The sequence below is a fragment of the Petaurus breviceps genome, unplaced genomic scaffold, assembly GCF_028583685.1.
Source record: "Petaurus breviceps papuanus isolate PSGF00001 unplaced genomic scaffold, PetGlider_PUasm1.0 98, whole genome shotgun sequence".
NCBI classification, from domain to species: domain Eukaryota; kingdom Metazoa; phylum Chordata; class Mammalia; order Diprotodontia; family Petauridae; genus Petaurus; species Petaurus breviceps.
In genome coordinates, this window is record NW_027187460.1 from 50,511,820 (window position 1) to 50,525,198 (window position 13,379).

General features: G+C 36.5%; 1 protein-coding gene across 1 annotated transcript in view; it reads right to left on the minus strand.

Annotated features, from left to right (window-relative positions):
• Nucleotides 1–13,379, minus strand: part of PKHD1L1 (PKHD1 like 1) — a 222,093-nt gene that overhangs the window by 59,677 nt on the left and 149,037 nt on the right. Inside the window, exons 51-56 of the mRNA XM_069081363.1 lie at nucleotides 12,139–12,290; nucleotides 11,143–11,302; nucleotides 10,066–10,237; nucleotides 6,241–6,329; nucleotides 3,782–3,933; nucleotides 1,200–1,329 (exon numbers count right to left, since the gene is read on the minus strand). Of these exons, the coding sequence (XP_068937464.1) occupies nucleotides 1,200–1,329; nucleotides 3,782–3,933; nucleotides 6,241–6,329; nucleotides 10,066–10,237; nucleotides 11,143–11,302; nucleotides 12,139–12,290 (855 nt within the window). The remainder of the gene's footprint in view (nucleotides 1–1,199; nucleotides 1,330–3,781; nucleotides 3,934–6,240; nucleotides 6,330–10,065; nucleotides 10,238–11,142; nucleotides 11,303–12,138; nucleotides 12,291–13,379) is intronic.

Here is a 13,379-nt window from a genome sequence, read left to right on the forward strand (position 1 = left end):
CCTTGATTGTACTAGGTGACTGTTGAGCTCCCTTACAACTCTAAAATTCTGTGATTCTGTAAAGCCATATACCATAAGCCTAATAATTATGTCCTGGTAACTCTTCTAGTTTACCCAATCAATAGAAACAAGTGTTCACATAACATTTGCAATACTACAGAACCAGGAATCTTCAAAATAAAATGTCTTTCTATTTTTCATACTTCAAAAATAATTTTTAGTTTTCAACATTCACTTCCATAAGATTTTGAGTTCCAAATTTTCTCCCTATCTTGCCCCTCTCCCCACACCAAGAAGGTGTGTAATTTGATATTGGTTCTGCACATATATTCATATTAAACTTATTTTCACATTAGTCATGTTACAAAGAAGCATTAGAACCAAACAGAGAAACTATGAGAAAGAAGAAACAAACAAACAAAAAAAAGAGAGCAAATAATTTGCTGCTACACCCTACACTAGAAAAAATATTCAGGCTCCATAGTTCTTTTTTCTATATGTGGACAGCATTTTCCATCATGAGTCCTTTGGAGTTGCCCTAGATCCTTTGCACGCATTTTTTTTTTTCTCAAGGCAAAAACAGAAGCTCTTTACTTCCCTAGTCAAGTCTCTCAAGAGTTGGGCATCACCTACCCCAGAGCAGGCTGATATAGGGAGGCACTGCACAGAGATCAAGCAGACAGTTATATACCCCTATACAAATAATTCTAAGAAAACCCACAAAAGCCCTTCCCTATATCTGGACCTCCATTCCCATTGGTGGGATGTATGGCCTCACATTCTAAGTACACAATGCAAACACATATTTCAGCTATTTTCCTTAGAGTAAAGGCAGGTGGTTAAAAGAGTATTCTAGGAGGGAGAAGGGAGGGGTTACCCCTTGATTTCCCTGAAATCAGCCATTTACAGGAAAATGAAACTCAGGCCTATAGGGTGTCAGGACCTAGCTCAATTCTGGTGACTATTGCTCCTATTTTATGAGAATACTTACACCCATTTCACTCAAGACCTTTTTCATTATTGCTTTTCTTTTTTCTTAAATCAAATGCTTTATTAACTTCTAGTTTACATCATTCATTTCCGCAAGATTTTGAGTTACAAATTTTCTCCCCATTTTTACCCTACTCACCACCCCCTTTGCATGCATTTTTAAACACTGTATCACAACCTAAATTCTTTTAGTATTTGGAGATACATACCTAAGACTTTTGACCCTTGGTTTGGTCCGTTTGGAAGAGGCCACTCTGCAGTAGAATGACTTCCTCTCAATATAATCTGTAATTCTCCTTTAAAGGGATTATCTTCCCAGCCCCCAATTAATCGACCACCCTGTCACGAATCAGAAAATTATTAGAACTTAACAGTTCACAGGAATTTTTTTGGGAAGGAAGAAGTGTAATATTTTATTAATATGGGAAATTCTCAGTGAGGACACTATCCCGACCAATGCAGACCATTATGTTTTGCAATTTATAGTCTTAGAAAATTTCCAGAGTACACTGAGAAGTTGAGTGGCTTGTGTAGTACGGTCATACAGCCAGCATGTGTCAGAGGTAGGCCTTGGAGGCTGCTTTCCCCTACACTAGAAAAAAAAATCCTTATTTTAAAAAAGCAACAACCCAACAACAGATTAAGGAATAATAAGTATTTCTATCTAAACTAAAAATTAGTGAATTATTTTATATGGTTGGTATTCATCCCAGAGACATCTGGTGGACTCAGTAAATTTACTTTACTAACTAAATGAAAATCTGATCAGACTGGCTTATGTGGCAAGTGAAACGAAGAGACTGCTATGAGGTACATAGGATGGAGAGTTGGAAGGGATCTCAATGGCCACCACATCCAACCCCCTCATTCTGGATGTGAGGAAACTGAGACCCAGAGAAATTAAACAACTTGCACAAAAACACACAAGTAGTTGCAGAGGCAGGATTTGAACCCAGACCCTCTGACTCCAGAGGCAGTGCTAAAGTTGGTAGACTACTTCTTTGAATCTTAGAGAGTCCCTCATATAGAATATGACTCCTCTGGTTTCTCTGTCTCTCTGTCTCTGTGTCTGTCTGTCTCTTTCTCCCTGGACAAAATGAAGTAGGGGTCAATCAAGGATTCTGTCCTTCATCCAGGCAACAGTATTTATTATGCCCACTGTGAAAAGACTACTGTATTAGCTATAGTGGGTAAACACAACACAAAAGATTATTTGTAAAGTTTGTAGAGTTGGGTATCATCCTTGCACACTGTGTTTTAAGTGAACGCTGTATCCTCAAGAGACTCATCACTCATATAGAGTAATAGCATTTTAGAGGTGGAAGAGATCTCACAGATCATCTAGTCCCTCTCATACCTGAAGGTGGCCCCCTTCATCCAAATGATCCTTTTTTCCTGTAAATCCCAATTTGCATACTTTTCTTATAGCATTAACAATTTTATCCAATAATATTTTCTCAATTCTAGGCTCTATCATGGAAGGGGTTAAGAAATAATTTTATTGTGCAAAGCTCTATATGTTGAATTTCTTTTAATGGGAAATAACTTGTGATTGGTTGACAGAACAATAAAAATGCTACAAGTTCAAGAACAAGATGTACAAGATTAAATGGGGATGATTTGGTACAAACTACTGAAGCTTTTTAAAAAGACTTTCACCTTTAATCTCATTTCTATCATTCAATCTATATGTTTATGGTTTTGTGGCTTTAAGGAATGACACTTAAAGGCTGTCCTCAACTCCTTTAAACATTCAGAATCTCACCAAGCCTGTTTCAGGGTTTAGTCTGACCTTACCTAACCATTCATATGACTAATCTACATAAAACTTGAATTCAGACCAAAAAGGTTCAGATAATGGGGCAATCACAGTTCACATAGTAACATGACAGCCACTACCGAAGAAAAGCCCAGCCTAAGGAATCAGAGTAATGGTGAAGCAGAACAGTAGGAAGCTCTCCTCAAACACTAACCTAAAACCAGTGTGGGCTTTTGAACCATAAAAGTGTATTTGCTTCTTTATTGCTATCTCCCTAGCCTCACTTAGCACTGCCCTTCTCCTCTCACTCTGAGTCACTCAAGCTGGTCTTTCTTTGTTTTCTACTTGCAGAATTCCATTTCTCATTCCTGTGTCTTTGTGTTGATTGTCCTTCATGCCTGGAACATATTTCCTCCTTATTTCCACCTTATAGAGCCTCCCTCCTATAATTTGTAGTTCATGTATCATCAAGACTTTCCTAATCCCTCTTCCAGTGTCTTTTCCAATCTACTTTGTACACACACATACATATCAATACACATGCACATATGTATGTATATATAATAGATAGCATATGTTTATATGTATACATATACAAACATACTATATATAACTATATGTATGTATATACACATATTTGTGTGTGCTCATTTTATATAAATGCTATATATATTTTTATACATACTTGTCTGTTCCATTAGAATGCAAACTCATTGAAAATATGGATTGTTTTATTCTTTATATCTTTGTATCTGTACCTCAGCACTTAATTGGCACATAGTTGGCCCTTAATAATTATCTATTAATTAATTGGGTATTTATCAGGTATCATTTAAGCTTCTTTGAGAGTAGTGAATATTCTTTGCCTTATTTTGTAAAACTATTACCTAACATGGTACCTTGTATGTATACATGTAGGAACTTGTTAAGTATTTGTTGAACCGAATGTCTTATGATTATATTGATATAGCATATAACACAACCTGCCACTTCATAAGAATCATATTTCTGAAATGCCCTCCTCATTCTTACCTGCACTGATATGTAGGTAGCATTCAACACAACTTTTCTGTAAATGCGTTTTCCAGTGCTTATGTTATTTTTACTATCTTCTAGTTCTAGGACTCCCAAAATAATAAGTTTTTCCAGGGATGGAATATCTACATCCATGACTATCCATGTGCCTAGAAAAGAACACTTTCATTACAGTATGCAAGTAACATCATAATTTATAGACTATGTTCCACATAAATATATATATATATATATATATATATATATATATTCATGATATAAACCCTATTGATTAGCCTTGGCTTCCAAATTTATTCGCAGTCAAATTCCAGAGGCAGGCCATTCACTTTCCCTGAGTCCCAAATACAGCCATTATCTTCTTCCAAACTTCCTGTTTCCATTGACCATACTATGATATATATATATATTTTTTTAAAGCAATCGGGGTCAAGTAACTTGCTCAAGGTTACATGGCCAGTTATTTCTGGGTGTGGTGCTGAGTATATGAGCCTGGATTTGATCCAGGTCATCCCGACACTGGAGCCGGTGCTCTTACTCGCTGAGCCACCTGGCCACCCCTAAGCAATAGGGGTTAAGTAACTTGCACAAGGTTACGTGGCCAGGTGTTTCTGGGTGGGTGCTAAGTGTCAGAGCCCAGGATTCGATCTCCAGGTCATCCCAACACTGGAGCTGGTGCTCTTACTCACTGTGCTACCTGGCCGCCCCTGGTACTATGATATTTTGAGTCACCCAACTTGACAGCTTCAGAGTGATCTTTACTCTTCTCACTTCCCATATCCAATCAATTCCCAGGTCTCTTCAATTCTACCTGTACAGCTTCTCTCACATGCATTTCTTGCCATTTGCAGTAGTCGCTATTTTCTAACTTATACTCTCATCACTTATCATCCAGACTAGTTATTGCAATAGCTTTATTTTTATAACACTGCTTCCAGGCTTTCTTCTTTTCACATAGCTATACACATCATTTTCTTATGGTACTAACTTGCCAAAAAAAACCTCTTATGGCTTCCTATTGCTTCTAGTATAAAATACAAAATCAACCTCAGCTCAGCAATTAAAGTTCTTTGTAATACTGTTCCAACTTACCTTTCAAGATTTAGTTCACAGCTCTCTCATGTCTGAAAAGTTTTCCATCCTTACTTTCCACTTCTTAAAATCTTTAGCTTCCTTTTAAGAATAGTTCAGGTACTACCTCCTAAGTGAAGTCCTTCCCTGATTTCCCCAATTTAATTTTTTTTTTCCTATTCCCTTAACTAACTGTGTATTTATTATGTGTACATGTTTATTCTTCCCAATAGAAAATGAATTTTTTGAAGGCAGGAATTTTATCCTTAGTGTGTAATATAGTGACTTGTACATAATTTGGGTACTTAATAAACATTTGTTAAATTAAATTGAAACCATTCTCAGTACTAAGGTTCATTTCCATACTAGCTCTAACAGGTTGAGATTTATGACAACAAAACCCTCAGGAAGGAAGGAACTGGTTCTCATAGCCATGAAAGGGGGAAGGAAAGCATCATTTATAGAGAGCCTACTATGTATCAGGCTCTGTGCTTAATGATTTTAACAAATATTACCTCATTTGATCCTTAAATCAACCATAGGAGGTAAGCATTATTATTATCCCTCTTTTACAGCTGAGGAAACCGAGGCAGATAGAGACTTCCCTAGGGTCACAGAGTTACTAAGTATCCAAGGCCACATTTGAAATTGGGTCTTCCTGACTGAGTCTAGGGCTCTATCTGCTGTACAATCAGCTGCTTCCCTGGTGTTTTGTGTTCTCTAAATTTTATGTTACCTTCTATGAGCCAGCATGCAAAAGGTGGTAGGTAGTAAATCTCTTTTTTTATCTCTCTACTACTTCCAGAAGTCCCTACCTAGTATCACCATGGCTGCCTCTTTCCTCCCACCTTGTGTTTCCAAAGCACACTGGATTTTTCAAAATTATTTCACTAGCACTTAAGGGAAAGAGGGTAAAACAAATACTGAACAAAATAAAAAAGAATAAATTTACAAATATTCCTAGACTAGCCATAAATGGCCAACACCATTTCCTGGGTTATTCTCATCCATTTACTACCTGGTGACAAAATCAGAGGGACAAGAGGAAGTACCCGCCATTCTCCTTGAAAAGACAAGAAACAAGGAAAATTACCAATGAAGAAGAGACAAGGCATGAATGTGGCAGACCTAGACAGATATTTTCCTTTATTTGCTTTCTGGTCCCAGCCAGTGCCCCTTAATCCTATTTCTTATCAACTATGATTAGTGTTTTTGGGTCTCATTAGTATTGTATCCGTCAAAACTTCAACTTTTAACAAGAGGAGGCTTATTTCCTCATATCCTTTGAGTCTTCTGGCCTTGAACCATGACCTGTCAATCATAGCCACCTCTGCCCCAAGTCTTCTGAATGTAGCATAAGCATAAGGATATTCAGTTTATGTGTTTACCTTCAGGAATCACCACATTTGCTCCTTCTTGAGGGATACTATAATTATTTTCTGGTGATGATTGCCAAAAAGAATCATTAGACCATAAGCTGGAAGAGGAAAAAAAATTAAGTTCATTCCCACTGTCACCGTCACCATCAACACTGCCAAGAATATTTGTAGAATAAATGTCCCTAAGTTATAGGGCACCCATACAAGATGCTTGGGATAACAGAGTGCCCATTTGAGCTAAGGAATTGCTCATTTGTTTACATTTGAATTTACAGTATCATAAGGAAGATCAGACATGTCCAGTGAAAGAGATAAAGTATACTTTTCCCCCCATATTATACAACTGACTTCTCTCATTAGGGATAATGGGATTTGTGTTCAGGGTTAATGGGAAAAAATTGCTAAATATATTATCCTATTGTAATATTCCCAAAGTAGTGTTTTAGTGGGGGAAAATGCAAATTGAGTACATAGATAAATATTTAATGACTTTATGATGCTAAAGATGCTAAATATGGAATAAAGTTTTCTATATGAAAAAAATGTTTATTTTGTTTTATTTCTCATGTGCATCTAAATGGTAAACTTTTAAATTTATTTCCTCTCCTCCTGGAGCCTCCATTTTGTGAGGTAGCCCAAGCTGGCCTGCCTTTATTCCCTCCCAGGCCTGTACCTGACTTTCTGGATTTCAAAATCATACCTCTACTGGGGTCTCATCCTGGACCTTCCCTCAGTGCTTGGTGCTGCCTTACTCTATCACCTGTGATATTTGATTTCCTCAGTATGTCTCTTTGCAAGTGCATTTCCCCTTCCCCCCATTATTAAGTTCCTCCTGTGGGCTCCAAATTGTAACGCGGTCCAGGCTGGTCTACTTTTATTCCCCTCCCAGCCCTGTTCCTGACTTTTTGGACTTCAAAATTATGCCCTTACACCTCCCCACTCGCTACACCTGCTTTTAAGGACTTTTTTGTATGTTATCTTCCCCTCTTAGAATGTAAGCTCCTTGAGGACAGACAGGGGGTATCTTTCTTTTTTGCTTGTATATGTATCCCCAGTACTTGGCATGTTACACATACCACACACATAAAATGCAGTAGTTGGCAGATGGTAAGGGTTCAATAAATATTTCTTTCCTTCCTTCCTTCCTTCCTTCCTTCCTTCCTTCCTTCCTTCCTTCTTTCCTTCCTTCCTTCCTTCCTTCCTTCCTTCCTTCCTTCCTTCCTTCCTTCCTTCCTTCCTTCCTTCTTTCTTCTCATATTGAATGGGGGGAACAGAAAATTACTGAAAGCCAAGGGGTACCAGGTCTGAAAAAGATTTGGAACCCCTGTACTACATCATCCTCACCATATCTACTATCATGTTTACAATGAAAATATCACATGGTAAGAATTGATTTTGTCTAAATTTAAAAAGGTGTAATTTGTTGCTGTCTTTCATGCTGCAAAAAATGCTTGTTGCCATTTTGTGGGAGACAGACCTGCTACATTCTGTCAAGAGATAGATAAATAGTAAGAGAGGGAATATCTCTGGGTGGGAAGGTTTAATCAGAAAGGATATATATTTCTGAGCTATTTAGGTTAATGGGAATTTGTACTTGAAGCAAAAAGCATAGTGATAGGTCAGTGATAGCAGCACATTAATACATCAAAGGCCTGTTATCCTGATCCATCTATGACTCAAGATCTTTGAGAGAAGTTTGTAACTCAGAGAAACTGTTAACTTCTTATGATCATGCAACTAGTAAATACAGGAGGGATTGACTTGAAACAGATCTTCCCAATGTCAAGCTTGGCACTCTATCCACTGTCATAGGTTATTAATAAATCAATTAAAAATCATTAAATGTCTAATATAGCAAGAATTCTGACAGATGCTGCGATACAAAGACAAAAATGAAACAGTTCTTGCCCTGGAAGAATTTGCATTTTGTCAGGGAAGACAACATATGTAATATATGTAAGTGTATGCAATCTAAGTATATGAGAAATAAATATAAGGTAGTTTTGTTGTGGAGGCATGAACATTGGGGGAGATCAGTAAAGGCCTCATGGCATTTGAACTGAGCTTTGAAGAGAGCTCTGGATTCTAAGAGCCTGAAGTGAAGAGAGAGTTCATTCTAGGCATAAGCAAATAATAATAATATCTAGTATTTATATAACACTTTAATGTTTTTAAATCATTTTAGAAATATCTCATGTTATCCTCATAGCAACCCTGGGAGATAAGTGCTTTTACAAGTCGTCATTTCACAGATAAGGAAACTGAGGGAAACAGTGATTTTTGTCAATGTCACACAAGCAGTGAGTGTAAGAAACTGGATTAGATTCAAATCTTCCTTTCTCTAGGTCTAGTGTTGAATCTACTGTTATCCCCTAGCTGCCTCTAAAATCTATGTCAAATAAATACAGATAGAAATAGTGCAAGGCAGACAAAATACAAAGTACAACAAATATAGACATTTCCTTATTTTTTATATGATGAATTCCTAGAAACCATTTCTCTGTGCTCAGTGAACTCCAATGACTGCCTATTAGCCTCTAGGATAAAATATAAACTCTATTTGGCATTTAAACGTCTTCACAATTTTACCATATCTTAATGGAGGCAGGATGGTACAGTAGAAAGAATATGGTTTTGGACTCTGAGAACCTGAATTCAAATCCCTCTTCCTACCTGTGTGACTTTGTAAAAATCACTTAAACTTCTTTGGCCTCAGTCTCCTTATCTGTAAAATGGGAGGTTGGACTAGGTGGTCATTGTGGCCCCTTTGAGGTCAATCACCTTACTTTATTGTTTTCTTATAAATTACTCCATATGTTCTATGATCTAGATACTCTAATTCCTATCTCCATGTCTTTATACTAACTGTCTCCCGTGCCTGGAAACACTCTCTCTTCTACTCCATGGAATTATCTACCTTTCTTCAAGATTCAGATCAAATGTAACCTTCTGGATGGGGCTCTTTCTGGTGTGCTCAGCTTTCCCCTCCAAAGTTATAATGTATCTGCTTTATATATGTTGTGTGTATACATATACACACATCCTCATAGATATACATACACATACACACATATGCATACATGTATGCAAACACATATGTATACAAACACACATAGTATCTTCCCCATTAGGATGTAAGCTTCTGAGGGCAGGTTCTATTTTGCTTTTGCCTTTGTATCCCTAACCCCTAGCACAGTGCCTGGCATGTGATATGATAGGCACTTACTCAATGTTTGTTTGCTTGCTTGTATTATAAAATAGATCGCTGTAAAGCAAAACATATCAAAGAGGATCATATTTTCTTACAGGAACAATATGAAATTTAGAGGTTGTTATCGTGACTAAGAACTCAGTAGTAGTTATTATTATAAGCATTATGTTAGGGGGAAAAACAGCAACACTAAGATAATTTTTTTCTTTTTTTGCTTTTTGGAGGGCAGTTGGGGTTGTGACTTGCCCAAGGTCACACGGCTAGTTTTTGTGTTAAGTGTCTAAGGCCGAATTTGAACTCAGGTCCTCCTGACTCCAGGGCTGGTGCTCTATTAACTGTGCCACCTAGCCGCCTCTAAGATAATTTTTAAGATAAAATTTTGCAACATCATATAAATGTGCATGAATCTAATAGGAATAAAGAGATTACTAAGATATATAAGAAAGATAAGCATCATGAATGGTATAAGATAGGGAAAGTGTTATTTAAAGAAAGATAATGGAAGACTATTAAAGAGAAATAACATACTTGTATATTTCTGGATGTTTTCTAGGAGAAGCATAAAATAGGGAAAGTGTTATTTAAAGAAAGATAATGGAAGACCATTAAAGAGAATGACATACTTATATATTTCTGGACGTTTTCTAGGAAGAAGAACTTGTGTTGAAGAATCTATGGGAATACAATCCTGAAAGAAGCAACAGTAAGCTTGGAAATTCACAACAACATCTTTCACATCAGGATCCAATGTCTTTGAAATAGCTTGGTTTGAAGGTAGGTAATTTCTTCCTGACACTGAAAGCAAGAACAGAAATAGCTTTAATATATTCAATTACCAAAGACTACTTATATCTAAAAAAACCCTATAATTTAGTAAAATGTTGCATTTTTTGAAAATTATTTTTAGATTACAACCTTGACATATCCTAAAGTTGATATATTATAATATGATCATGGATATTTTAAGGAAAATACAACTAAAGTGAATGTAAAATATGAAAATGTATTTCTAGGGATTCACTTTCAGGTGAATATTGACATAGGTTATTTAGCACAGTCAAAAATTGTTGCCAAAAACTGATAGAAACTTGCCTAAAGAGACTTTTTTTATGAACATTTTCAATCTCCCCAAAATAATGAAGCACAAAGGTTATATAATAATGTGAAAAATTATAAAGTCTAGTTCCTCTTTTGAACATATCTGGCCTCTTTGTGAAAGAAAAAAAAGTTAGGACTTGGTGTAGGAGTATTTAAATTGATCTTAGGAAGTCAAACCTATGCCTTTAAGTAAAATATGTTGAAGTGTAAGATATACAATGCATTAATTAACACTATAACCCCTTCCTGATGAATGCAGACTTCAATACTTCAAGCACCTGTGATTTCCTTGATGTGCAGACATCCTTCACCTTTGTAAAATGATACTCTCCCTCTTGCCTCATTAGACTGATTTATTTCTGTGTTGATAAAAAGTTAAGTGATTGCAGTCACCTGATAATGAGCCTTGCCCAACTTAGCCAGGTTGGTTTTCAGAGGGCAGACATACAATCCATAGAGAATTCCATGCTGAAACGTTTCCTGTTTGGTAGGATGGTTAGAAATCCTGCTTGGTTCACCTAGCCTTTGGGAACTCGGTATTTATTTCTATGGCACAATGAGACACTGGAGGAGAACACTGTAGTACATGCACAAATACCCACCTAGGTAGTATAAAGTACTAGTGTTCTTCTCCAGGTGCCAGTCTCCATTTCTACTAGTGTTCGAGTCAAGTGGATTTGAGGATCCATTCCTTATATCAATAATATTGAACATATCAGCCTTTTGAGTGAAATTATGAGATATTATGACATAGTCTTCATCCTGTGTGAAAATAAAACCCTACATTGTGATTTTCTTTATATTTTAGTGTGAATATTAAAAAAGCATAATGAATTTTTACAACTGTATAACTGATTAGTTGCTACATGACTTTCAGGGCTTTCAAAGTTTTGGTTTGCTTTCCCCTTTGATTGGCTATATATTTATAATATATTTGTTCACTCTTGCATCTTTTTTAAAGTAAAAATACTATGATAATGAACAAATTAACACGTTTCTGAGTTTAATCTTATAAGGAGGACATGTTCTTTGAATATTCCAGTGACCTAAAATAATTCCGCCCTTAAAGTATTTAACTTAGATTTCAGGGATAACTCATGTAACTAATTATAGCATATGGCCAAGATTTTGCAAAGGTTTCAATATTTAGATAAAGGATATTAAAAAAACAGTTAACTAACAATTATAAAAGATTATAGAAAGGGCAGCCAGGTGGCTCAGCGAGTAAGAGCACAGGCTCCAGTGTCGGGGTGACCTGGATCAAATCCAGGCTCAGATACTCAGCACCACACCCAGAAATAAATGGCCGTGTAACCTTGAGCAAGTTACTTAACCTCGATTGCTTAAAAAAAAAAAAAAAGATTATAGAGACAGCCAGTGGAAGGAGGGCTGTACCTGGAGTCAGAGGCCCCCAGTTCAAATCCCAGCTCTTACATGACCCCATGTGTAAACTTTAGCAATTCAGCTCATTCTCTGAGTCTCAACTTCCTCACTTGTCAAATGGGAACAATAATACTAGCATTAGGTGCTTCTCAGGGCACCTGTGAAGGAAAAGTACACTTAAAACTTAATGGCTGTAGAAATGGTATTTTCCTTACCTTAAATCCATAGAATGTGGAAGCATAGGATATGTTAGTAATATGTTCTACACCTTTAAAATACCAGTTAATATGATTTGCATTTGGGATCAATGCCATCCATCCAGACATATGAGTCAGTCTTTTCTTTTGAAATGGAATAATGCTTGTGCCTATATAAAAACATGGAAAAAATCAATTAATATCTATCAGTACCTGTGAAAGGCAGCTACTTTCATATGCCAAGTGGAAATGGGAAATTCCTGCCTAGCTTTTTAGCATCATTCAGAAAATTTAGAAAAGCATTTTATCACATATATTCGACAGGGATTCTTAAACTTTTTTGCACGTGTTATGAATTCTTTTGGCAGTCTGGTGAGGCCTATTGATCATCTCAGAATAATATCTTCAAATGTATTAAATAAATAGAATTACAAAGGAAACCCATTACATTGAACTAGTTATCAAAATATTTTTTAAACTCAAGTATACAGGCCACAGGTAAAGAATCCCTATTCTAGAATTTTTTTGCTTAAAGTTCTAAATGTTTCCCATTATAAAATGCTAAAACCTTTTATTTTCTGTTCAAAATATAATTGTAAGTCTATATTTTGGTAATAAGAATTTTTTTTTAAGTATCTGTCAGTTTGGGCGTAAAGCGTAGGTTAATGATTCATCTTCCCATCTGTATTTCAAGTTAAACTACCCTACCCAGAGATGGGAGAAATAAAGGAGGAGCAAGGCCCTGCTGTCACACGCCAGCCATGTTCTATATAAGGCAGAAACAGAAGGAACCCAAGAGAGGATTAAGTTTGGGGTTAATAAGAGTTTGAAGGGGTGCTGTGCAGAAAACAGAGTCTGCTAAGCTGAAATCGTGGATACCTAACACTCAATTAAGAACTTGACTGTCATGGGAGGCAGGCCAGGATGCAGACATTTTCCCTAGGGAAGCGGTAAACTTGGAAATAGAGTAGTTGTGAGTCCTGAAAGGACCAAAGCATCCTGGAGCCACTTAATACCAAAGCTTTTAGAAAAGGTTTATACTCAGGTGCTGAGAGAGGTTGTAACAGGGAAATGTATACAAGATAAGATTCCAGATTGGGGAGGGGCAGAGAATGAGTTATGCTAGCATGAGGCAGGGAGTGCATTTAAAGTAGAGAAGGTATAAGGTGATACAGAAGGCACTCAGATTTTAAGTCATTTCGCAAAATCACAGAATTTTAGATTTGGAAGGGACTTCAGTTGGCCATTTATACCAGTCC